This window comes from Dryobates pubescens, chromosome 15, assembly GCF_014839835.1.
Source record: "Dryobates pubescens isolate bDryPub1 chromosome 15, bDryPub1.pri, whole genome shotgun sequence".
In the NCBI taxonomy this organism is placed as follows: Eukaryota; Metazoa; Chordata; class Aves; order Piciformes; family Picidae; genus Dryobates; species Dryobates pubescens.
Window position 1 is genome coordinate 12,695,143 of NC_071626.1, and position 23,919 is coordinate 12,719,061.

The window sequence follows — 23,919 nt, forward strand, 5'->3', positions numbered from 1 at the left end:
AGGAGAGCAGTGTGCCTAAAAGGGTCTGATGAATGCAAGTAATAAAGGTCTGCCAAGAAATGATTTAGAATGTACTGAAAGGGTCAATTCCTGTAATCTTAAGGGACTACAACACATTTCCTTATATTATATGTAGATTTAAAACAACAACATGTTGCTGAATCTGCACTGGACTGTAGCCTGCAGGAAACCAACAGGCCTCAGACAGCAACGATATTTTCCTGCTCTAAATGGAGTGTGCACTCACCAGAGAAATAAGATAGATCTCTTGTCTCAGATGGCACTGATCTACTTCAAGATGACATAGTTTTAACAAGTCTTTTTAGAGCAGTCTGCATTAGACTGCTGATGTCACTCAGGGATGATACATTACAAAAGTAATTTTTGTTTTCACTGATTATAGTGGGAAGCTTGCTGACAAGGTTTAAAATGTCACTTGAGCTCCTAGTAATGCATGGCTTCATGTGTGGCTTTTCCAAATTCAGCAGCTATTTGCAACTTGATGTCTCCTTGCAGAAAGAATTTTCGTACTCCTTGTTGGGTGAGCAGAGAGTTGTACTCTTGCTGAGGTAGGCTAGAAGGCCACTTACCTTTTCTCCCTTTGAAATCTCTCCTGACTTGCCAGTCATAGTATATATTATACTAGTATTATTCAAGGTACTGGTATTCAGCTGGCCAGCAATTACATGTAGTTTCACAAAGTACTGTGCTTTCTGTTTGTTATTCAGAAGATCCTTTATCTGGAAGAGCAGAACAGAGATTTAGTTCAATACAGGCTTCACCTAAAAATAATGCCACGGTGAATACTTTTAATTTTCCTTCAGCTGTTACATTCTGAAATGTTTGCTTCTGAAATGATATGATAGGGTCTGAACAAAATAGAGACTATTCCTGGTTTTAGTTCATGTCAGATTGCATCCTAATGCCTCTTCATCAACATTAAGTGCCTCCAGAGTTGTCCTGACTTCGGGGGGAGGTACTGATGCTCAAAACTTCTGTATCAGGCCACCTTTTGTTTTGTTTTGTTTTGTTTTACTTTCTTCTTCTTTTAAACTAAAATGATTTTTTTTTTAAAATCACCTTCACAAAAAAGATTCAGATCTGAATTCAGATCATGTCTCAACTATGTGAAGAAACCGTAACCATAGCCATGTCACTTGAAGCATGACTACATTCTACCCTGACTCACCAAATTATTTTTTTCTTACAAGTAGGAAAAAGACAGTTTCTGGCTCCTAGATTTAAATGTATCCAGAGGCAAGCTAGAGCAGCAACTTCTGAATCTTGCCTCAAAACACTTTTGGCACAGGTAAGAATTCTGAAGGAGCTAAATCCATCTCTATTTATAACTCTGTCTGTTGTTTACTTACATTTGTACCTTTGAGCCCTCTGTTTGTTGCTACCAGCACGGTAAATGGTCCCAAAGTACTCAGCGGCCATTCATAGGCATTTTCTTGTTAGAAGAGACAGGGGGGAAAAGAAAAAAGTTTAAATGTGGTTTGAGAAGCTCATTGGAGAAAGGGACTGTGTAATCTGTGCCAGGTGTGCAAGGGAAAAAATAGGGTTTGAAGATTCTAAAATTCAACTAATTGAGAAAAGCAGACAGGATGTGAAATCCAGGTGCTGCATGTTTGATACAAGCAAAGCATTCAAAATGCTTTATTCTATGGCATGAAGACCAGGGTGGTGGGCATGAGTCTTCATGGGGTGAGGGTTATAACTTCCCCTCTGGTGATACTAAATGATGTATGAGGAGTTGTAGGAATGTTTAGTACTTCTGCTTGGAAATTCTTGCAGACAGGAATTCTTTCTAAAGGAGGGCTGGGGAAAGACTGTTTAGAAGTGTTTGTAGTGATAGGATGAGGGGTAATGGTTTGAAGCTGGAGCAGGGTAGATTTAGGTTAGGTTCTTTACAAAGAGAGTGGTAAAATACTGGAACAGGTTGCCCAGAGAAGTGGTTGAGGCTTTGGAATACATAGAATACATAGAATAAACCAGGTTGGAAGAGACCTTCAAGATCATCGCGTCCAACCCATCAACCAATCCAACACCACCCAAACAACTAACCCACGGCACCAAGCACCCCATCAAGTCTTCTCCTGAAAACCTCCAGTGATGGCGACTCCACCACCTCCCCAGGCAGCCCATTCCAATGTACAATCACTCTTTCTGTATAGAACTTTTTCCTAACATCCAGCCTGAACCTCCCCTGGCGCAGCCTGAGACTGTGTCCTCTTGTTCTGGTACTGTCCGCCTGGGAGAAGAGACCAACATCCGTCTGTCTACAACCTCCCTTCAGGTAGTTGTAGAGAGTAATAAGGTCACCCCTGAGTCTCCTCTTCTCCAGGCTTTGTCCCTAGAGACATTTAAAATCAGACTTGATGTGGTCCTGGGCAGCTTGATCTAGTTGGAGGTGTCCCTGCTCACTGCAGGATGTTGGACAAGATGACTTTTGAGGGTCCCTTCCTACCCAATGCAATCTGTGAACTGTATGGCACAGTCTGCAGTAAGCAGCATGTGTGCAGTGCTATGCTGTTAGCAGCACCTGCAGCAGGGAGCATTGAGGGAAGACTAGGCAAGGTCAAGCAGGAGCTGACACTGCTTGTGTGTGGTCACTTACCCATGAGCAACAAGGCAGATGTCAGCTTGCCTTGCCAGCGTCCTCCCACCTCAGAATTCAGGTCCTGGAGGCGCTCCATGATGTTTCCATAGCACACAAACCCATTCCCCACGGAGCCTGCCTGGCATATACACCTGTGAAGAGATCATGGTTTTAGCTTTGTGATGATGCGCTGCAGCATCAGAGAGACTCTAGCTCCACCTCCAGGGTTAGTTAATTGCTTCTTAGAAGGCATTGTGAGGAAGCACCAGCGTATTTTAGTGTAACCTTTCTTTCTATATTCTGTGAGGTATGATGTCCTTCTGACAGCTGAGCCAGGAGGCAATGCTCTTTTTTGCAGGTCGTTTTTGAATGGGGAGTACACAATGTCCTTGGCTGTGTTGCAGACTCTGTTTCCAAATATTGTGGTTGCTGAAGCCCAGACAGCCACTGAGTCTGCCTGCCTGTGGATAAGGAGAAGCTACAGCGTAAAGGTGTGTGGTGCCACCCTTGCAGTGGAGAGGCGGTTGTGTGAAACCCCCACTCCATGAGACTCAGCAGGTTAATGGTAGTTATGCATGAAGAGGATGATGGCAGCTCATCAATCCTTGTGATAGCTGTATGGGACTGGTAGAAAAAGGCAGGCAGAGGTATTAGTCCTTTTACCAAAGCAAAGTGGTTGTTTGTTACCCTGGCTTTTAAGTAACTATCTTGGGCAACAACAACGTTAACATTTTTCTGAAGGTGATGAAGCTTTTTCACATGTGTGCTTTATGCTGATGCTGTCTCTGCACTGGAAATAGCATCTCATTTGTAACACTCTGACTGTCCCATGGGTACTCCATTGATGCCTGCTGGTTTTGTCAGTATCAGCTTTCTTCTGCAGGCTTCAGAAAATCAGCTGCTCCTGGGAGACTGGCTGAAGTTGTCAGCTCAGTCATGAACTCATCTTCAGTGCTAAAATTGAAGCAGGTACTTGTCAACATGCTGCCTGCACAGAAAAAAACCCTAACTAGATTTAGGAGGCACATGTTGTCAAACACTGGCTTTTAATAGTCCCTTTCCTAATTAAGTCTCCAGCATGTTCAGTATTCATATAAGCCCTGTTTATGATTCATCTCTCTGGGTATTTTTTCTGAAGGCACTGTTAGAGAAGGAATGTTATTTCACACCAGTGAAAGATGTCCCTTATGAAGGTAATAACCTAATTATTTGCTGCTCTTACAAACACAAATCCACCACTCACATCACACAGTAGTATCAACCTGATGCCAGATCATCCATTTCCTGTGTATGGTCTCTACCATGGCTGTTTCCCTGGTGATAACAGTATTATTTGAAAATCCTCACAGTTCCTGCAGTCTGGAGGGCTACACATAGATTTAGAAGGGTGCTGGAATTTTGGCCAAGAGGCTTAAGCTTTGACTCCTCCTGATCCTGGGTAAAAATAACAGTCAAATTTTTAGGATATGATTCTGATGGTGAGCCATCTCCTTTTTAAGGGGATCTCTTGGGCAGAGGGCGTGACTGTGGAACCCAGATGAAAGGTTTAGGGGTGGGAAAGAGGAACAGCTCATCTTTGGGAGCCAACCCCTTTCTTCTGATGGGTAAATATTGATGTGTTGTATTGATGTACATGGTCCCTTCCACTTCTGAGCAGAGAAGAAAAAAATCTTCAAAGGAGCTGAAGAATAGTTTAACAGAAAACTGCAGCAAACTGGCAATGTGAATACTCTCCTGCTTGAACACTTTCTGTCTGTATAGATCTATATCATAAATCATTTGTCCCCAAGTTAAACCTAATGTCCTCTCTTTTCTTTCACATTCAAACTTCCAGCTCCTGAAAGCTAACATTTTGGGGACACCTCTTTAAGCCTAGTAATAATTGTTACTGGGCCATAGAAACACACCATCTAAATTGTTTGGTTTAAGATAGCTTTGTGAAGTTTAGTGTTAAAACTGACTTTCCTCCTAACATCTGTGCAGCAGAGCTTTGTACAGGAAAAAAACCTGCCAGAGGTTTTACAGTTTCCCATGTTTTTGTCTTGAGATTTTGAGGACTCTGCTGAGGTTGGTGTTGCTTTCACAGCATGGAGGTCAGACTCTCTAATACTAGTACACTAAAAAGAGACAGGGCTCCAGCACTGTACTATGATAATTAATGCTGATTAATTTTTAGTGTGCTGCCTGGTGTGTTTCTGGCCCACACCAAATAGCATTTTGCCAGGCACAGCTGAAAGGATAGTGTGTGCCAGGGACCTCTGCCAAGAAGCAGTTACACTGTTTAGGAAGAAGATTTTAACTGTGAGCCAGACGATGCTGCTTGCTCTGGGGAATAGAAAAGAGGTCTCCAGCCTTCTTATTTATGGGGTAGAATGACCTCTGAGTGCTATAAAAATAAAATTTGGCAGGTATTAGTAATTGGACTGATGAAATCAAACACTAGGCTAGTTGGTTGACCCTAACCTCATTAAATCTTGGAGTTTGTCCTGGATAAAAAAAAAAGCATTAGTGGTAACTTCAGGAGGTGTTAACACATTGCATTTGTTTTAGCAGCCTCTTTTCTAGGGGGAAGCAGGATAAATTGGGTGAAGGCTCCAACAAGCAAAAAAGACTCACGTAATCTGTCCTGGTGCAACCATCGAGCATGTAGCTTTTTTATGGCAGGTGTTGTTTGTCTCACAGATGTCCGTCATGCTGCATCCTTTCCCAGGGACAAAGTTTGTGTAATGCTCCTTGCATTCACAGTGGGACTAAATTAGAAAGAGAGGGCACAGAAAAATTAGACACAAATTGTGGATTTTAGCATGCTTTCTAGACCTAGAGTCTAGAGATGGTAAGCCTTAGTTAACTGCCTGGTGAGTCCATATGCAAGTATGAAACATCCATATTTAGCCAAATTCCTTCTAGGTTTTATCTACTCAAAGAAACTACCAACTCTCATGGCTTCTTTTTGGAGAGAGAGCATTATCCTTCCTAGGCAGCTGACTTAAGAAATAGCTGGGGCACCTGTTCAACACCAACCTTTCCTGGACCATCATATATGCAAATGGTGGACTGTGCAGGGCAGTTCCCATATGTTGCTTGGCAGGGGTCTATGGGTAAGCAGACTTGACCATCCCCTCTGTAACCTTCTTGACAGGTACATTTGTGTTGATTGGGTCCAAGGTAAATGCAGTCGGCGTTAGGATCGCAGACCTTTTTGAAGCATGGGTCGATAGCTTGTGAAAAGATAAATGAAATAAGTGAATTATTGCCCTCAGTTCTCAAACTGAAGAGGAGGATTTGACAGAGAACCTCTGTGCCAGACAAAGCCTAAGCAGACTAAACTTCTCATAATACCCAGGTCCAAAGCATTGTGGCAGCATGAAGACAGAAGGGAGGAATGTGTTTATATTAACGTAGAAACCAACTGTTTTCTTTTGAACAGAAATGATCTCTTAACTTGGCAAATTGAGTTATAAACAGATTAAACATGTAATGTGCTCATTAACACATCAGAACTATTTCCTTGCTCTCTGGTAGATTTTAACTAGAGAAGATCAGGTAGGTGATATGAGGGCCGTGCAAGCTTTAAGCATGTGTTATATCAGTTGGAAAATATTTCTTAATACAATAGACCTTCACTGCTTTCTTTCCGGTAATTAAACAATATAATGTCATCCATTCAGCTATGTAGAAAACTGGCCAGCAAGTACTTTACTAGAGTCATCCATTCTGCTGTAGTTTCAAGACAGGACTGGGTGCTGACTAGTTATTTCCATGAACTTATTTTTTGGCCATATCATTGTTTGTTACAAACCCAGCAGTGTTTGGAGAGCTGCTTCTCATATGTTCATGTCTGGCTTAAGATATGGTCAAGCACATATTATATCTGGAAGGTGGCAGACCCCAGGCTCACCTGTCTTCCCCTCTCTTCCTCTTTTTCTTCCTCCTCAGCTGGGACTGTGAGAGATGGCAATTCTCAGCTTTGCTCTTTCGAGCCTTCCCTTCTGTTCCATTGTAAAATCATTCAGACACACATTCACACGCTCAACTCAACCATAAGTAATGCTACCTCCAGGCTGGGTCTGAGGCAACTACTACTACCCTCACTTACATACTTAGCTGCACTAGAGCTGCTTGTCCTCTGCTTCCCAGCCAGTCCAACATAAAACACATGAGCTTAACTAAGGGTACTGGGACAGGGGACCAACACCCATGAAGGCTGAACCAATACACATCCCAAGGACTCCAGCATCTTCCTTCTTTGCTGGTTGATATAATTTCTCTGCTTATGCTGCCTACTAGAAGAACCTCCCATTCCCAGAGGAATGACTTTCTGAGGACTCGTTATTGGATGATGAAGCCTATTCAGAGAGGATGACACCGTAGTTAGGATCAGGAAGATTTAATGTAAACATTCCAGGGCAGGAAAACAAGTATTATGTTTGTGACCTGGTGTGATTAGATGGTGTGATTTGGTTCAAAAGCACACTCAGTATCTAAATTATAATACTAATGATGTTGTATAAAAATAACTCAATGGACATGAAAATTACTCACGTTCACATTGTGTACCATCCCCATGGTAGTTGGGCAGACACGTGCATTGCAGTTGTCTTCCATTCTCACCTGAGGCAGTACATCTGGAGTTTGCAGGGCACTGCAAGGCCTCACATTCAGCTATTGCTGAGGGACAGAGGGTGAAAAGTTAAGCTGTGTTTGCACACTGTGCCAGGAGGTGTTGTGTTCATTAGTAAACTAGTTCAGAGTATGCCTGATCTAGGGACCATAGATACCATTGCTGTCGTCATTTTTGTGGCAGCTGAAGCAGTGATGATGGCTATGAAAGCTTACACAAAGGGTTTGAAATTCATTGTGTTCTGTTGCTCTAGAGTAACTAACCTGAGACTAATTTTACACTCACCCTTAATAAGTCTGTGTCAGAACTGTTGAATACGTTGTATAGGAAAAGCAATCTACTTACGCTGATCACACCTTACTCCTTTGTATCCAGACAAGCAAATGCATCTTCCATCCCCTGTGATTCCGCTGTTGCATACTCCATGAATGCAGTCACAAACTAGATGGAGAGATGGAGAGATTGATTTGTTCTACTGAATAATAATGGTGTCAAAAGACATTGTTAATGGTTACCCATAGCAAATAGCATTCTGACCAACAGCTTTGGCAAAACCTGAATTTGTAGGCTTCCAAAAAGGGAAGATCAACACCCACAGCTAAATACATCAGCAAATTAACATTTGGATTTCTGCAGGCTATTCATAGCCTGGGGCCTGAACATCTTCAGGACACACACTATAAGCACAAAACTAACTAGCTGCTAATACCATAAAACTTGTAAAATTTGACATAGAATCTTGAGCCAAAATTGAGTATAATGTGTAATATAGACCATTTTTATACCTCTTAGCAAATTGCTATTTCTTGCTTCAGTTTTGTTTCCCAGCCACCTCCACAAGACATGAGTTTTGTGATTTTTTTTTCTCCCCCTACACAGAATTTATTTAGTTAAGGGAATAATTAATCACTGTGTAGGTCTCAGGCTATTTTCTAGACCTGTTCTTATATCCTGTCATTTCTGGTTGTAAGCCTTGTAATATGAGCACAAGATGCTGTATTCAGAGTCTAGGCAACTATCAGGGGATTTTGAAGCCTTAAGGACCCATAAAAAGCATTATAATGAAAACTGTTTCAGTTATGGCAATGGTACTTTTTAAAAAAGGCCCTTTGCAGTTACCCTTGGAAAAGCTTCTAAGGTGAACAGAGCTGTATTGCTTAGTTCATGTTTAAGATGCAGTAGAGTATCCTCTTCCCTTTACATTTTGTGTAATCATGCAAATCACCTGCACTAATGAATTGGTAACGTTCGACCTGTGTTTGTAGCCCTAATACAAAACCCAGAAATGTCTAAGGCCTTGCTGAAAAGCAGTTAGTCACAAATGCACAGTATTTACAGGTGCTTAGAAGAACTTGGAGGAGATCAAATATCAGAAAACAGAAGTGCAAAATGTTGCTTAAATTCACATGTAGCTGATTCCTCTGGTAGCTTATTGGAAAAGAATTACATTTAAGATGTTGAATTAATTCGGGTACCCTATTTTCCTGCAAATGTTGGCTGAGTTACATTTCTGTGTATCAACACTGGCATCCAGTGGACAGTGGAAAAAGGGCCTTTGAGTCCGCAGTTGTGTGGGACTGGTGTAGAAAGCCAACATGGATAACTTAAAAAAAGACCATTTGTGACTCTTTGGTAGGAACAACTGTAGGTAGCTCTTGAAGGGGAAAAAAAGGAGTTTTGTTTAGACATAAACAACTATTAACACTTAAGAGATTTTTCTTAGTGTATTTTTCAGGCAATTTTCTGGTTTGCCAGTTTAATATTCAGCCAGGGCAAGTAAATAAAATACTAGAAATCACTAAAACAAACAGGCAAAACTGGAAAACATTACACAAATATGTATAGTTGTGCTACATATGCATGGCACAGAATACTGTGGAGAGCACAACTGAATTTGACTTAGAGACAAGGTGGAATTCATGGAGGATGGATCCAGGAGGAGTCTTTTAACACAGCAACTTAAAGGCAGTCTCTGGCTGCTTCTATTGCTTCCCTAGTTATTAGTTGTTAGCCTCCAGTATGGGATACTAAGCTAGAAAGATTTGTGGCCTGATTGAAAATGAATGTGTTTTTTTTTCCTGAGTCAGATACACTGAGTTAAATGCCACATGCTTTAATACAGATGGTCCAATCTGTTGATGCATTTAAAAACCATACCAAACCACTGTGAGTTGCTGGAAATTCGTTATGTTCCCACCCAATATTTTAAGTACCATAACAACCTCCTGTATTTAGATCAAGTAAATGCAACTCCATAATTTAGAGTGAAAGGTGAATGACATGGTAACTGGCTAAGAGGGAGGCATACCTGGAGGAAAACACAGGTGATTCTAAACCTTACTTTATTTGACATTTTTGTAGCAGTACACTGAGACTCTGTAGAGTCCTGAATTGAATTCAGCCTGCTGCCACTGAGGAACTGACCAGCTGTTTATTTACTTTGCCTATTTTGTTCCCTGAAGCAGACAACACCTCTTGATGGGAAGCCCTTAGACGCTCTGCCCATTTCACTGTGATTACTTAGTATCTGAATACAACTTTCACTCACCTTCTTTCCCCCACTTCAATAAAGACAGCTTAAACTTACCTGATGTGCAGTAAGGACCAAACAAATTATCTGCAGCACATTTTTCACAGGCTGTCCCACTAAAGCCTTCCTGTGAATTACAGAATGGAAATCAAAACTGAATTTTCTCATCTATCTCTGTACAGAAAGATACGTGCTTAGCAGCCTGGAAACGGCTGCCAAAAGAAAATAGCATGAAAGCTTCCTTCAGCAAATCAGAAATTACTACTGCAATGTAGAAAACACTGTCTTTTGAATGATTTTCAACACTCCCCCTCTCCACCCCCATCTTTAGATCTTACACTTCAAATCAGATGTTTCGAGTATCAAGTCAGCAATAAGAACAGTAACCAATCCCAATGCACAAATCATTCTTACAATTGCTAGGTTGCATTTTCTGACTACTTTTCGTTTCGTCTCTTTCAAACATCTTCTCAGACGTGCTTTTGGTGTAATGAGAATAGTGACCAGTAGAGGGAGAAGTAGAAAAGACTGGAGTTCTTTCGTAAAATCTTTTTGGTTGACGTTGTTAAGCACTGCATGTTGCATGCTTTGCAAAAAGAAGGTTATACGGAGAGCACAGTCTCAAATATAAGCACTTTCTAAATAGGGCACAAAGTCATAAGTAATAGCACATCCTAAAAACCAGAGGAAATGAAAGCACCTGTTTCAGGAAGGCAAGACAGAACTTTCAAAAAATTTCACCCAATCACAGTATCACCAAGGTTGGAAGAGACCTCAAAGATCATCGAGTCCAACCTGTCACCACAGACCTCATGACTAAACCATGGCACCAAGTGCCATGTCCAATCCCCTCTTGAACACCTCCAGGGATAGTGACTCCACCACCTCCCTGGGCAGCCCATTCCAATGGCTAACAACTCTCTCTGTGAAGAACTTTCTCCTCACCTCCAGCCTAAACTTCCCCTGGTGCAGCTTGAGACTGTGTCCCCTTGTTCTGGTGCTGGTTGCCTGGGAGAAGAGACCAACCCCTTCCTGGCCACAACCACCTTTCAGGTAGTTGTAGAGGGCAATGAGGTCACCCCTGAGCCTCCTCTTCTCCAGGCTAAACACCCCCAGCTCCCTCAGCCTCTCCTCATAGGGCTGTGCTCAAGGCCTCTCCCCAGCCTCGTTGCCCTTCTCTGGACACGTTCAAGTGTCTCGATGTCCTTCTTACACTGAGGGGCCCAGAACTGGACACAGTACTCAAGGTGTGGCCTAACCAGTGCTGAGTACAAGGGCACAATGACTTCCCTGCTCCTGCTGGCATGCTCAAATCTGTAGAGAGCAGTGTAAGGATTAGTGCAATCCAAGCAGAAAGGGAAAAAAAAAAAAAAAGGCCTGCAAATAGGTCATCTCTGCTGTTTCTGAAATTCTTTTATAAATGCATTTATACAATGGTGTTTGCATTGTTTCTTAGAAGAATTTGTGTGGGTTTTGTTTATTTGTTTATGTTTGCTTGTTTTGTTTTAGTTTAAAAGAAAGGATGTACCTGACAAGTGCATGTTCCATTCCCATTTATACCCTGGGAGCAGCGTCCTCTCCTGTTGCATGGTGATGCAGCTCCTCCTGGACAGGCTGGAAATGACAACGTTTAAACCATCAGTCAGCTTGCTCTGCCCCTTATGGTCCACTTGTACATCAGAGGTAACAGCCTCAGAGGCTGCAGACATGGGCTTCAAATGACAGCTGCTGACTTACAGCTGCTTGAATCTCATCACTAGAATCTCAGCTACAATGGATACTGTCACCCCCTCTAATTTGGGAACTTAAGTTAGTGAATGTAATCACAGGATTGCCCCCAAAATACTTTTCTTATCCTAAAGGGCCATATTGATTTTTGTCCCTGATGGTCTTCCTCTATCTGCAGACGCTCTGAACTATTATCTTTTTCTTTTTCTTTAGAAGTGGTTTACCTGACTGCTGCTTCTGTGTTCTAATACCACCCTGACTGATGGAAAATTTGATGGCAGAATTGTATTTGAAGCTGTGTTTAAGTAAAAATAAGTTTTCTTCTTTTCCACACAAACTGTATTTCCTTTATGTAGGAAGTTTTTTTTCTTTCCCCTACTACTTCCAGTGAGACTGATATTTCATTCAAATCATCTTCAAAACTGAAATTTGGTTATTTCATCACCCACTTCTGTCTACTGTGCTATGGCCACTAGTGAAACTGATGATCCTTTTCAGATCCTCTGGCACTAAAACTATGATTACAGGCAGTGATATACCAGGTGAGACAAGAGTCTGACTAAAAACCTCAACCACAAGGAGAGAATAAGAAACAATGACTCTATTTCCAGATCAAGAGAGTTTAATTTTTGAGGTCCATTTTCAAACTTTTACTGAAAGGTTACCTATAAGAAATGCATGTTACAGTGACTCTTAGATTCTTCTCTCAGGTCTTTCTGCCTCTAAGCACACCCTTATTTTTTATAGATGTGCTACCTCTCTAGGGTAATGATTTATTAACTCCTTTCCATAAGCCCTTCCTTCCTGTAATTGGAGCTCCCATTAGGTAACATAATCCTGATGCAGGTGGTATCTAAATGTATCAAACTCTTACTGCCCTCATAGGTTCTCTGCTGTATCTTACTGGTAGATTTATTGCTTATAAAGAGTCTCAGTTCTGTGTGGGTAGGGATGGGCAGCACTGGATTTATGCTCCCTCTGACTAACTTAATCCTGGTTTGGAGTGTTTAAGTGATGCAGAAATGGAAATGAATTTTATTTGGACAGAGTGATGGGCAATTAAGTGGATGTGTGTGTGCATAGATACACATACCTAATTTTAGTGAAGGCTTTGGCAATCTACCAGTCTGTTAATATTTCTTAATTTATCCCTTAATGCTGAGTCTATGAGGTCTGTTTGATCTGAGTAAAGCTCATGAAACCCCTGTAATTTAAAGATGAAACTTTTAGTGCAGTTTATCTCATATGTGCTGGCCAGTGGAGCTGCAGGAGGTAGTGCTTACTCTTACAGATGCTACCAAATCTTTATATCTAGGCTGAAATACCTTAAATCTGTTGGCTTTTTCTTTTTCCTTTCTCCTCATAGAGTTTAATTCAGTGCTTCCCAAGTACTTTCAAATGTAGTATCTTCAATTACTTCTCTTTGCCTGACTCCCTACAGGCTGAAGCAGTGAGTAGAACTTGGAAAGATATATTTTGGACCTATAATTTGATAGAATTAATTTTATTATCATTTCTCTTGGTATTCTTTTTCTCTTTCACCTCTTTCCCCCCATTATTTGTACAGTGCTTCCTACTCAGTTGCCCATACTGTACATGTTTCAGTTGGTACTCAGGCTTTTCTTCGGAGCTATGCAAATATTTTCTCAGGGGTAGGGAGTACCTCCCATTAAGCCTATCTGTTACACATGTGGGGCATCTGAGCTCCATCAGTTTTAGTATCTGTGATCACACTGTACTGACAGTGTTAAAATACTGTGCTCTTCTCCCCTGGATCTTCCCCCCTGCCCTGTACTATTCCCTGTTCCCTTGATGTCTTTTTATAGAGGGATGGGTGAGCAACTTGTTGGCTTGGGGCACTTTGTGGAAAGGAGAAGGGACACATTAGCAATCATTCACACTGTTTCAGCATGTGCTATCATTTAAGGAAGTCAGAGTGCTATTTAAGACCTAATTTTGTCATTGCCATCAGCTGTTAAATGTGAAGTAAGCCTCCAGTCAAGGATTTTGACCTGGCCTCAGGAAGAGCTGGCTTTCTCCAGACATTTTGAGGTGCGTCATATGTGCTTATATTGTTAGTGTAAAGAACTATTTTCTTCTTCCTAGTGGCAGCAGTAACAATGTTGAGACCTTGACTCCTTGCTTTTTGGGGCTGGAAAGTTTGTCTGAAGGAAGAGATGTCTTCCTTGCCTCTGTAGCCTCATGTAGCAGTTCAGGCAAGGCTCTAGCTCAGGAGCAGTGAGCTCTGCTCCTCTGGAAATACTGATGCTCCTCCTCTTGCCTTCCAGAGCACCCTGAAGCGTGGGATGACAACCACATGTAGTGCTGCTTTCCTCCTACCAGGTACTTAGGCTACATTTGATGGAAAATTAGTAAATCATTACACAAGTAGCTGTCTTCAGAAGAAGATGGGACTACACACGACACACTAAGCTATTAGCACACCTCTTTTTCAAGTTGGATTTTTGACTATTTTGCTTAAGTAGATAAATTATTGGTTTTTAAATCATAGTTTGAGCCATGCTAAAATGACATTCACATTTATTTTGTGGTTAAGAGACTATCACAGGTATTGAACCGTACCTTGACTCCTTTAAATGAAGGAGGGAATGCTCTCTTTGGGCAGGGAAACATCCTTTGTGGATCTTGATACCCAGTTCAGTAGCCTGGGGTTTGTGGCAATGCTGAAAAGCTTTTGCTGAGGAAGGTACAGTGTGAGGAGTAGTCCTGATTACCCCTGGTTCAGGAATGGCCTTTATGATTCAGTGGAGCCTCAAAAAACTTGGAGGGAAAGACCATTTCAAGTTGAGGTTTGCATCAAAAAAATAAAGAGTTGAAGAGATTGGGAAATATTTCAGAATCAGGTGAGGGTATTTTTGACCTAAAATGAAACATTTTAGCCTATGGCTTGAAAATTTTAAGTTTTAAAGTCTGTTGTGCAGGTCCTCCAAAATGAAAAGCAATTTTTCAGGCATTGAGTTTGAGATGATTGTCTTGAAAAATCTCAAAAACAAGGGGGTTCCTTTATTTATTTTTTTTTCTATGAAATTTTCTTTTTAAGTGAAGCTTTGAGTATGTGTTCATCTCCAAATCTTCTGAGTTTTGACTGAAACCTTCTGTTTACTTTTACTCCTATAATAAAATTTGAGGCTCAGACTTCTCATGGCAATAGTTTGTGGAGAGAAGACAAATCAGTGGTTTACTTTAATTTTGGTTTGTTCTTTTTTTTTTTTTAATGAAATGAAACAAACTAGAGCTTACCCATGCAGTCTGGGCCCCAGTGGCCCTGGCAGCACTCAGGTTGTTCAAACTCCTTCGTACAATGATGCCGACATCCCGGAAAAGAAAGTGTGTGTGTTTTAATTTCTAGATAATACCTGAGGAAAAGAAGGTTTAAGAGCTGCTTTAAAGTAATTAAAAGCCTTCTGTGGGGAAAAGTGAAATTCTTAAACTTATCTTTTTTCAGTTCCAGAGAAGATCTCTTTATGCTTAGCTGTATTGATCTTGCCTTCTTTTTCTTCATTAAAACATATGTTACACATCAAGGTCTAAAAAGATACTTAGAGCTGTTTCTTGTGCATTGTATATTTATAGGTTTGGTGGTTTTTTTCTTTCTTTCTTTTTTCTTTTTCATTCCTATAACCTAAACACAGCAGCTCTCTCTAAGTTTTTAATTAGCATTTTTGAAATGGTTTAACATCAAGGTTCATTAAATGCTAAGTAAGCTCACAACAGCTACATATTCCCTAAAATACTGTCATAGAGTTATTTATTTCTTTTAAGTTTGAAAGGCAAGGTTTAAAATTTGTTTTGAGATATTTCTTTTTGCCCTTCACCCCACACACCTCCCCTCTTTGAAAATCTATTATTTATATGACAATATATTAGATGAATGATATATAAATATGCTGATTAACTTTAGGCTTGAAGTACTCTGGCCAAAGCTTGAGTACTGGAATTGGTTAAGGCAATGGTAAATGATAAGAGAATAGCATGGAGTAGAGCATTTGTAATATGAATTAACATTTACTACTTCATGGAGAACAATATTCATAGAGGAAAACTCTGACAGTAGAGATACCTGCAGTCTGGTATCCCAGTCCTGTTAGTCACTTTGGTGTAACCAGCAGGGCACTGGGTTTTGAAGTTTAAAGAGCAAGGCACACATTCAGTTTTCATTCGAATAATCAGCTTTTGATCACAATGCTTCTTAATCTGTAATCAAAGAAGATGAATTAAAAAGAAGGAAAAAATTCTGAGTTGGTTTATCTCTGCCCCCAGTGGCATTACTGAAAAATGGCACATTTCACTCAGCTTTGCTGTCCTCATAAGCTCTGCCCTGTTCAGCTGGAGCTCCCTGCTCTGGAGCTAAACTAGGGAATAGCCCACATATTAGGACATTGCAGTGTTTTGTCTGCACACAATATGTGCAACCACTGCAGAATAAACCCTTCTAAGTGCCATATTTCTCCTAAGAATGCTTCATCAGAAAATGCTAAATTCAGCAGACTTAAAAGCCAGGTTACCCTAAGAGTGTGAGCTTACAAAGTGTTAGTTCTGAAGTTGCCTTGCAAACCCAGAGCAGGATGGAGAAAGACAAGTGCAGACAAGTACTTTCTCCATTCAATGGCAAAAGCTAAACATAGGTGTGAAGGAAGTTGCTCTTGGATTTGTGTACACGGAGCACATCACAAGCCTTTGTTCCTGTCAAAAGCAGTTTTCATGTTATCTGTGCCACCCTACTGAGCTAAAGGACTACAGCTGGTGTTTTCAGATTATCATAAACAAATGGCATCTAGCTTTGCATTCAAAACTGCTGCATAGAAATTGTGGGCTTGACTTCACCAGAATACACTGAGAGGAGCAGCCTCCTGTTTTTTTAACCTAGAGAAATCCACAGATGGAACCAGCCCAGTCTGGGAAACCTGGTTATAGTCCTCTAGCTCAAATGCCAGGGGCTTTTGCCCTTTGCTGTTGAGGTCCCAGCTTCAAGAATGCAAATCTAATGATTGAGAAGGTGGCAAAAAGGAGAAAAGGCTTAGGGTATTGTCACAGTGGCGATATTGTATATTGTGGATATAGAAATCATAGATTTGAAAATGTCTATATACCTAAAATAATGTCTGTTTCCTGCTACTAAAACAGTTGACCTATTTTAAAGCAAAAAGTCTTTGCTGAACTCTATAATATTGGCTTCATCTTCTTTCTTTCTGGTGGGGATTTGTAGAAATAATTTCACAATTAACAAACTGCAGAATGGTAGGGGCTGGAAAAACAGTGAGAAATTATCTCATGCAAAATATAATCTTAAAAAAAGCTAAATGTAATAAATGTGATCATCATTCTTGGAGAGGAAGTACTGTGAAGTGTTCCATTTGCTATTCCATGATAACCATTTATCTGATGTTCTCTAAGTATGGATCCATTTAGGTAGTTTTAACTCAAGCAATATTGACCATGAGAGACTTCCTGTCTGACACAATAGAATTGAAATTAGCTCCCTGAATGGGATTTCAGTTAGGCAGTTGAATAGTCAATTAAGGCAAGGTCTGAATCCATTATTAAGCCAATATGAGGAAATAATGTTTATGCTGGATAATTGTACCTGCCCACTGTGTGTGTATGTGTGTAGGGGCTTGGCTTTTCTGGCTTCAGGTCTAAGGTGGTTCCCACAAACTCAAACCAAAGCATCTCTGCGCCTTGCTTCCCATTCAAAACCAGTCCATGAGGCACCAGTGCAAGGGGGTTTGAGCACTTCAAGCCTTTCAAAACCCTAATGCTCAACACCAGTCTGCCACCTTACAGCCCATCCTAAACTCGTGCACCAGAGCAAGAACAACACAGAGCAAACTGTGGACACCTTAACTCCTGTGTGCACTCCCACTAAATCAGATCAGTACTCTTAGTGTTGAATAACCATAAACTCAGTGTTGGCTGAGTTTTCTGAGTCTTTAAACAAATGCACTGCTGGAGCCCTGCTCCTGGCAGGTGCTTGGGCTAAGCTGCTGGGCTTGTAGCATATTGAGGTTCCGAAGTGGAAAAAAAACCTGTTGATAGGAGTGGCTGAAATCCTCTCAGTGCATAAGTTGCCATTGAAATGGCACCCCAGAAAATTTCAGTTTTGGAACAATGCTTTCATATGGTTTCTTTACCACCAGCTACAACTCCCTTTCTTTTAGATTAGTGGGGTTATTTCCACTTTCTCTCATTTCCTCATTTTCCCTCCTTGTGGTTAGGGAAAATAAAAAAAAGATTATTTGTTAGTGGCTCTCTCTCCCCTAACCCCCCCTTCTTTCCTTTTTTCCACAAGTGGTTTTCCCTCCCTATTTGTTCCCTGTACTTTTGTCTCCTCTTCCACAAGTTGTTTATTCTGCTCCCCGCTTCCAGACCACAGTAATTTAAAACTTCATGTTGAGTATGGTTTAAACGAGTGAATGTCTCGCTCTTGAGCTCCTGCTTCAGATTCCTATCCCAGCACTTCCTGCCTCTTTTTTAGGTGGCAAAACCAGATTTTGTGGAATCCATAGGACTTGTAATGACAAAAAGTACCACCAAATATTTTTCTTCAATTTCTCAAATTTCTAATTTCATGCAATCACTTCCAATATCTCAATGCCTTAGATTTTCCCCACCTATCCCCCTCTTCCCACCTATCTGAAATAGCTTTTCCTTCTTGTGGTTAGTAGAGCAGATAATTTCCATTATGGAAAAATTACTGCTTTCATCTTCTGATTTATCAGAGCTTCTGTTGCTTTTCTTTAATTGTTTTTGCCACATTTGCACTTTTTAGAGCCTTTTTGGAGGGCTCATGACACATGCGTTGAGCCAAATTCTCATGTGGAATAAACAGATGCAGCTCTGCTATTTCAGAGGACAGAATTACAGAGCTCTTTGCTTATAATTCAGTGCCACATGCATCAGTAACTGTTAAAGTGGGGTTTTATTCTACAAGATAACTATTCTCTGTATGTGATAGCTATTCTCTCTGTAACAGTGAATCAACCCCCATCCCCACAGTGTGATACAGACACCTAATAATTCATTACTTCAATAAAAAGCTGTGTCTTACCTCATCTGGGCCTTGTGACGTCAAACATATTTTCACTGCAGCCAAAAAAGCCAAAAATAGTAAAACAGCTGGATTTTTTTCCATTGTGAAGAATGCAGTTATTTTCCTTCAGAGCCCTCTAGACATGAGAACTAAAATTCTGACGTGAACTGATCGCTTGTTAGAGATGCTATTTCTCCTGCATCCTTAGGCCAAGAGTTTAACAGGACTCTTTTCTTCCTCAAGGAAAATGAGCAAAGGATACAGCATGTGAAACTTGCTTGCAGGCAGGAAAAATTCCAAAATACAGAGTATTTGCTGGAAGTTTTCACTACAGTGCTGAATAAACCTTTCCGAACTGAATGACAGGATATCCTGACAGGGCTTTGTTCATTTATCCCTTTCTCTGAAGCTGTTGACAGCACAAAACAAAGGACACTGAACTGTTATGACAGAAGATGTTTTCTTTGTTTTAGGTGGGCATGGACAGGGGGCTGGAGTAACTGCTGTGCTCCTTATCATTACATTTATTCAAACGATCTAAGGCAGAGCGAAGAATCTCTGGAAGTTGTCTTATCAGCTCCAATAACGTAAGGGTGGGTCTCCTGAATGTGGCTCTGGGAGAAATACTACCAACTATATCTCAGGAGGCCAAAAGAACATCTTCCATCTTTGGCTAGCCAGATAAAAAGTTTTGTGGTTTATTATTTTTTTTCTTTTAGACATTATTTTGCTATCTTTGTTAAATCATTTTGACTTATTTCCTGGAGCTAAGCAGAGGAAAATTAACTCAGCTGTGTTTCTTGGATACGATGAGGAAGGATGAGCAGGCAAACATTTTAAGTTGCTAAAATTAAGACTATTTATTTTCTTCTCAGAGTTGTTCAGCTGGTTTCTAGCGCTACTTTTTGCTGCGGCTCTGGTCATTTGTGTAAGCACAGCCTCTTTCATGTTTCATAGAATACCAGGTTGGAAGGGATCTCAAGGATCATCTAAAATTTGGTGGCCTCCCCTTTTCCAACTTCACTTTGGACCCCTAACAGAACAATTTTTCACTCATTTGAAAGCACTCCATAAGGGTGCCTTAATGCAAAGTTGTGCCTTGATGCTAGGTTAGGTTTTTGCAAAGTCCACAGAGGTTGTTAGCATAACACTTCCTTCCAGATTCACATTTGCAGTCCTGGCTAGGTGTTGCATTCCCCTTTTGACCATGAAAGCAATATGCAGTTGTAATCTATTATCTGGAATTCCATATTGTTTGGGTTTTTTTAAACTCATTGGTGGTACACATATAATACACAAATTCCTCTACTTTTATTATAGGCTTTGAATACTGTAACACTGCTGGTAGGAGATGTCAGGCTAAGATGTTTCCTGTGCCCTCATTAGATCCTGTTACTTTCTGGTATACAATGAGGAACATAAATAATTTCTTGTTTGTGCAGGTAAGATAGCAGCCAGGGGTTATGATGTACATGCTGACGATATGTATGGTCCCGAGAAGTGCTGTTTTCTGAGGTCAAGGCCGTTCATGTTGCTTTGGTTTTGAATATAACGTGCAATCTGGCCTGGTGGATTGTTTTTCTCCAGAACAGCAGAATTCCAGAGAATCTCTTCTCCCCTGTAATGGCAGCCAATGTCCGCATCCTATCCTCTATTGGCTGTTTGGGAGTAAATCATAGCCTCCCTTTTCTGCAGGTGTGCGCAGGGTGGCTGTCTGGGCATGGTCTGCACTACCTGGGCAAAACATGTATGCCTGGTCCTTGTGTGCATGATGGCAGGAGCTGACAGCTTCTACAGAAGCTAGGGGTGGGCTGGGTTTCTTGCCTGTTGCCACCGCAGTGGCAAGTGCAGTGCAGTGATGAAAGGAGCTGTAAATCAAGCATGTCCCTTTCCTGTGCTGTAGATTGAGATAAAAAGCAACACACATCAGCTCTCTTGTTATCTGCTGTTACCTCCCGTATAGGCATTTGTGTAAAGTAAACCTTTTTTATTTTTCCTTCCTCTCCCTTTGGAATGTGGCTTCCCCACTAACCACCAGGATGACTGCTTTCCCTGCTCGGGAGGGACTGCACTACCCTTTTCTCATTTTGGTGACAGGACTTTTCCTCATTTACTGAGGTTAAATAGAGACTGTGCCAGGCCCTAACATTAACTCTGTCTGGTGAGCTCCTGCCCAGCTATGAACAGAAAGACAACCTAGTATGTCCCGTGGCACTTGGGACAGGGCTCTCTGGGGATATAGGGAGTGGGAAGGAGACATCCCAGTGCTCAAAGCATCATGTGCAGTGTGGCAGTGTCTGTTGGCCAGCTAGGGACCTGGCATACCACCTTGCTCAGGTATAGACTGCCTTGGTGGTCTGGCCAGTGCCTGAGGTACGGGGCAGTCACTGATGTCAGGTGCTGATGTGCAGTTAGAGTGGGCAAGAAGCCCTGACTATCAGATTTTGCCCTTTGCTTTTAGAAGCATGATGGTGATGGGATCAGCAGCCTGGAACCTTCATCCTTCCTCCCCCTCCCCTGCCAGTTCCCTGGGTTGCAATGCACCAAGGGGTCTGCATGCCTCTAGGATCCCCAGTGGGGATTTCACCTGTCAGTGTGCTACCCTGTGTATCATTGCATATGTGCTGACTTTTGTCTTGGCCATCCTCCAGCTCCTGCCCCGGGTGTGTTTATATCCTGTACTGGCTATCCAGCCCATGTGTTTCTGGGACTGTTCTTCTCCAAGGTCATGGTGGCAAGCTGTCACATTCACATTATCTTGCTGCTTATACAGCTCATCTGAGACCTTTGTGCTCTTGCATTTCTTACTCTGACTGTTATTTTTGGCTTTAGCAGGATATTTTATTTTAGCTTTGTGCTGTGCCTCTTTCTGTGTCCACCTGGAGTGGTGGAGAGATCTTGGTTCTCATTGGTTCCTAAAAAAAAAAAAAAAGGTGGATATTTTGGAAGACTTAGATGGCAAATATCAAAATACAAGTATACTTATCAAGTTGGTCCCCTTGGATATTTTAGTTTTTTTAAAACAATGTTGGTAGAGGTGAGGGAAGTGAGATCAAGGACCGTGGGAGTAACAATGACTGTGAGCACAAAAACAACTGAAAGCTGGGATCAGTTTGACATGGAGAGGCTTTGCAAAGCCTCCCTGTGTATATCCTGGAGGTTAGGAGGCTGGAGGTTAGGAGGAAGTTTTACACAGAGAGAGTGATTGCCCACTGGAATGGGCTGCCTGAGGAGGTGGTGGGGTCGCCGTCGCTGGGGGTGTTCAGGGCGAGGCTTGACAGGATGCTTGGTTGTATGGTTTAGTTGATTAGGTGGTGTCGGATGATAGGTTGGACATGATGATCTCGAAGGTCTCTTCCAACCTGGTTAATTCTATTCTATTCTATTCTATCTCATTAGCCAGACAAAAGCATTTTTAGGGGTAACCAGTGAAGAAAGTGGACACTATTAAGGAAATACCAGACTCCAAGCATACTCTAGAAGGAGGGGGAAGAAACCACTTCCACAAACTTCTTGGTGCTGTGGGTTAGTTGTTTGGGTGGTGTTGGATTGGTTGATGGGTTGGACGCGATGATCTTGAAGGTCTCTTCCAACCTGGTTTATTCTATGTATTCTATGTATCCCAGTTACTTAGATGCTTATTTCAGCTACTAGTCACCTCTGTACTTCAGGAAACTTTCAGGTTGCAAGCAGCTCAGTGAAAAAGATTTACTAGTAGGAGTCACTGTGTGTGCTGTAATACTACAAACACCATGTGCTGTGGCATACACTTGTGTGCATCACAGCCTTCCTCTGCTCCGCTATCGCATTCCTGGACTGGATGCTCCTACTTTAAGTAGATGTAAGCTAGATGTTTTTCTACATTCTTCATCCACCTACCCTCTCTCTTCAAAGTTGCTGCTTCTGTTTCTGTGCTGAGAGTGTCGACCAACCCAAGAAAACGTGATGGTAAATTTCTGTAGATGTTTTGGAAAATGGTGGTTTGTGCTGCAGCTTGTTTCAGCATTACAATAAGCTGGTGGTTCTTCCTCAGAGAAAGGTGTCTGGAGCATGAGGTAATTTTAAAAGTGAATTAAAAAAAAAAGTGGAGATACAGATACATGGTTTTGGAACTCACCTTCCTCTATGTGGTTTTGATAACTGCATCATTTTTTTTGCATTAAAAACCCCCTGATTATTGTATATCATTCCCTTGAAATCTCTGAACACAATGTTCTCTCAACTAGAGACGGATGAACAGCATATGATGACCTCTCAGAAATTCGTACAAAGCTCAGCCATTTCACAAGCAATCCTGTGACAAAAGCACCATTTTAGAGGAAGAAATAAGAAAGAAATAGGAGCATTTTTTAGCAGAAATTGCAGTTTGAACATTTTAGAACTCTGCATAATAAAATCTGGTACTACTTTTCTGGTACATCACACCCTGCTTGCAGCTAAGCTCTCTCCCAGGGAATCAGCTTCATTAGTGAGGTCTTAGTGTTGAGGGTGAGGGCAGTCTTGAGCTAAATTTAATATACTCAGTTAGTAATTTGAAAGTAAGCAACAGAAAACAAACGAATAACTGTTTTTTTACTGTATGTGGCTTCTGTTTTAGAGCTAGTCCCAGCAGGAAAACTGTCCTGGGGGTGTTTGAATACAGTTTGAGGCTCCACATGTCTGAGGAAAGTCACTTTGCTCTTTGTTGAGAAACTGGCTAAAGCACCTTGCAGAGGGGTAGAAAAAGATAAAATGTGCTCAGAAGAAGAAAGCTTCCTAGGGGGAGGGAAGCTTAGGCTCTGCCAAGAGAAATGTCTGAATGCTAATTGTAGGTGGGAGGAAGGGGGGCACAAACCATCAAGTTGCCTAGGAGGAGGCTTGGCGAAAGGGGGGGGGGGGGGAATATTTGGGAAATACTGCCTTTGATTAACACAGACTTAATTGGAGCATAACAAAGAGATTTATAAAAAAGAGTTGGCAAGTTAAATCTTTCCAGTGCCATACATCTGAGGAAGCCAACGGTGGCCTATGGAGAGCCTGAATGGGCAATGTGGAAAATTCTAGGGGTGTGTAATTTTATCTGTGGGGTTATGACAGCCATCATTTTGAAACATGGTGACTATCAGAACTAATTAATTCTCCAAGCCCAGAGGATGCATGAAGATAGAGCTGCAGCTGGTATGCTGAGGAATGCCTCACGCCCGGCAGAGGCCATCGCTTTTATCAATGTTAATGAGGGAGAAGGCACAGACAGCTGATCTAAACCCGAATGAGTTCATGATGCATACAGCTGATGGCAATGCAGACTGCCAGTCAAGGGGTGGTCTTAGCCATAGATTAGATCCTCATAGTGGCCTCTTCAGCTTTCTTTCTTTCCTCAATCTCCCCCTTTTTTTTTTGTACTCAAA

The 23,919-nt window shown here is 41.5% G+C and overlaps 1 protein-coding gene across 1 annotated transcript in view; it reads right to left on the minus strand.

Annotated features, from left to right (window-relative positions):
- Nucleotides 1–18,634, minus strand: part of STAB2 (stabilin 2) — a 75,588-nt gene extending 56,954 nt beyond the window's left edge. The window contains exons 1-12 of the mRNA XM_054167733.1: nucleotides 18,551–18,634; nucleotides 15,563–15,696; nucleotides 14,743–14,858; nucleotides 11,282–11,367; nucleotides 9,811–9,880; nucleotides 7,569–7,664; nucleotides 7,145–7,270; nucleotides 5,624–5,820; nucleotides 5,219–5,352; nucleotides 2,621–2,754; nucleotides 1,371–1,453; nucleotides 591–740 (exon numbers count right to left, since the gene is read on the minus strand). Of these exons, the coding sequence (XP_054023708.1) occupies nucleotides 591–740; nucleotides 1,371–1,453; nucleotides 2,621–2,754; nucleotides 5,219–5,352; nucleotides 5,624–5,820; nucleotides 7,145–7,270; nucleotides 7,569–7,664; nucleotides 9,811–9,880; nucleotides 11,282–11,367; nucleotides 14,743–14,858; nucleotides 15,563–15,696; nucleotides 18,551–18,634 (1,410 nt within the window). The remainder of the gene's footprint in view (nucleotides 1–590; nucleotides 741–1,370; nucleotides 1,454–2,620; nucleotides 2,755–5,218; nucleotides 5,353–5,623; nucleotides 5,821–7,144; nucleotides 7,271–7,568; nucleotides 7,665–9,810; nucleotides 9,881–11,281; nucleotides 11,368–14,742; nucleotides 14,859–15,562; nucleotides 15,697–18,550) is intronic.
- Nucleotides 18,635–23,919: the final 5,285 nt, after the last annotated feature.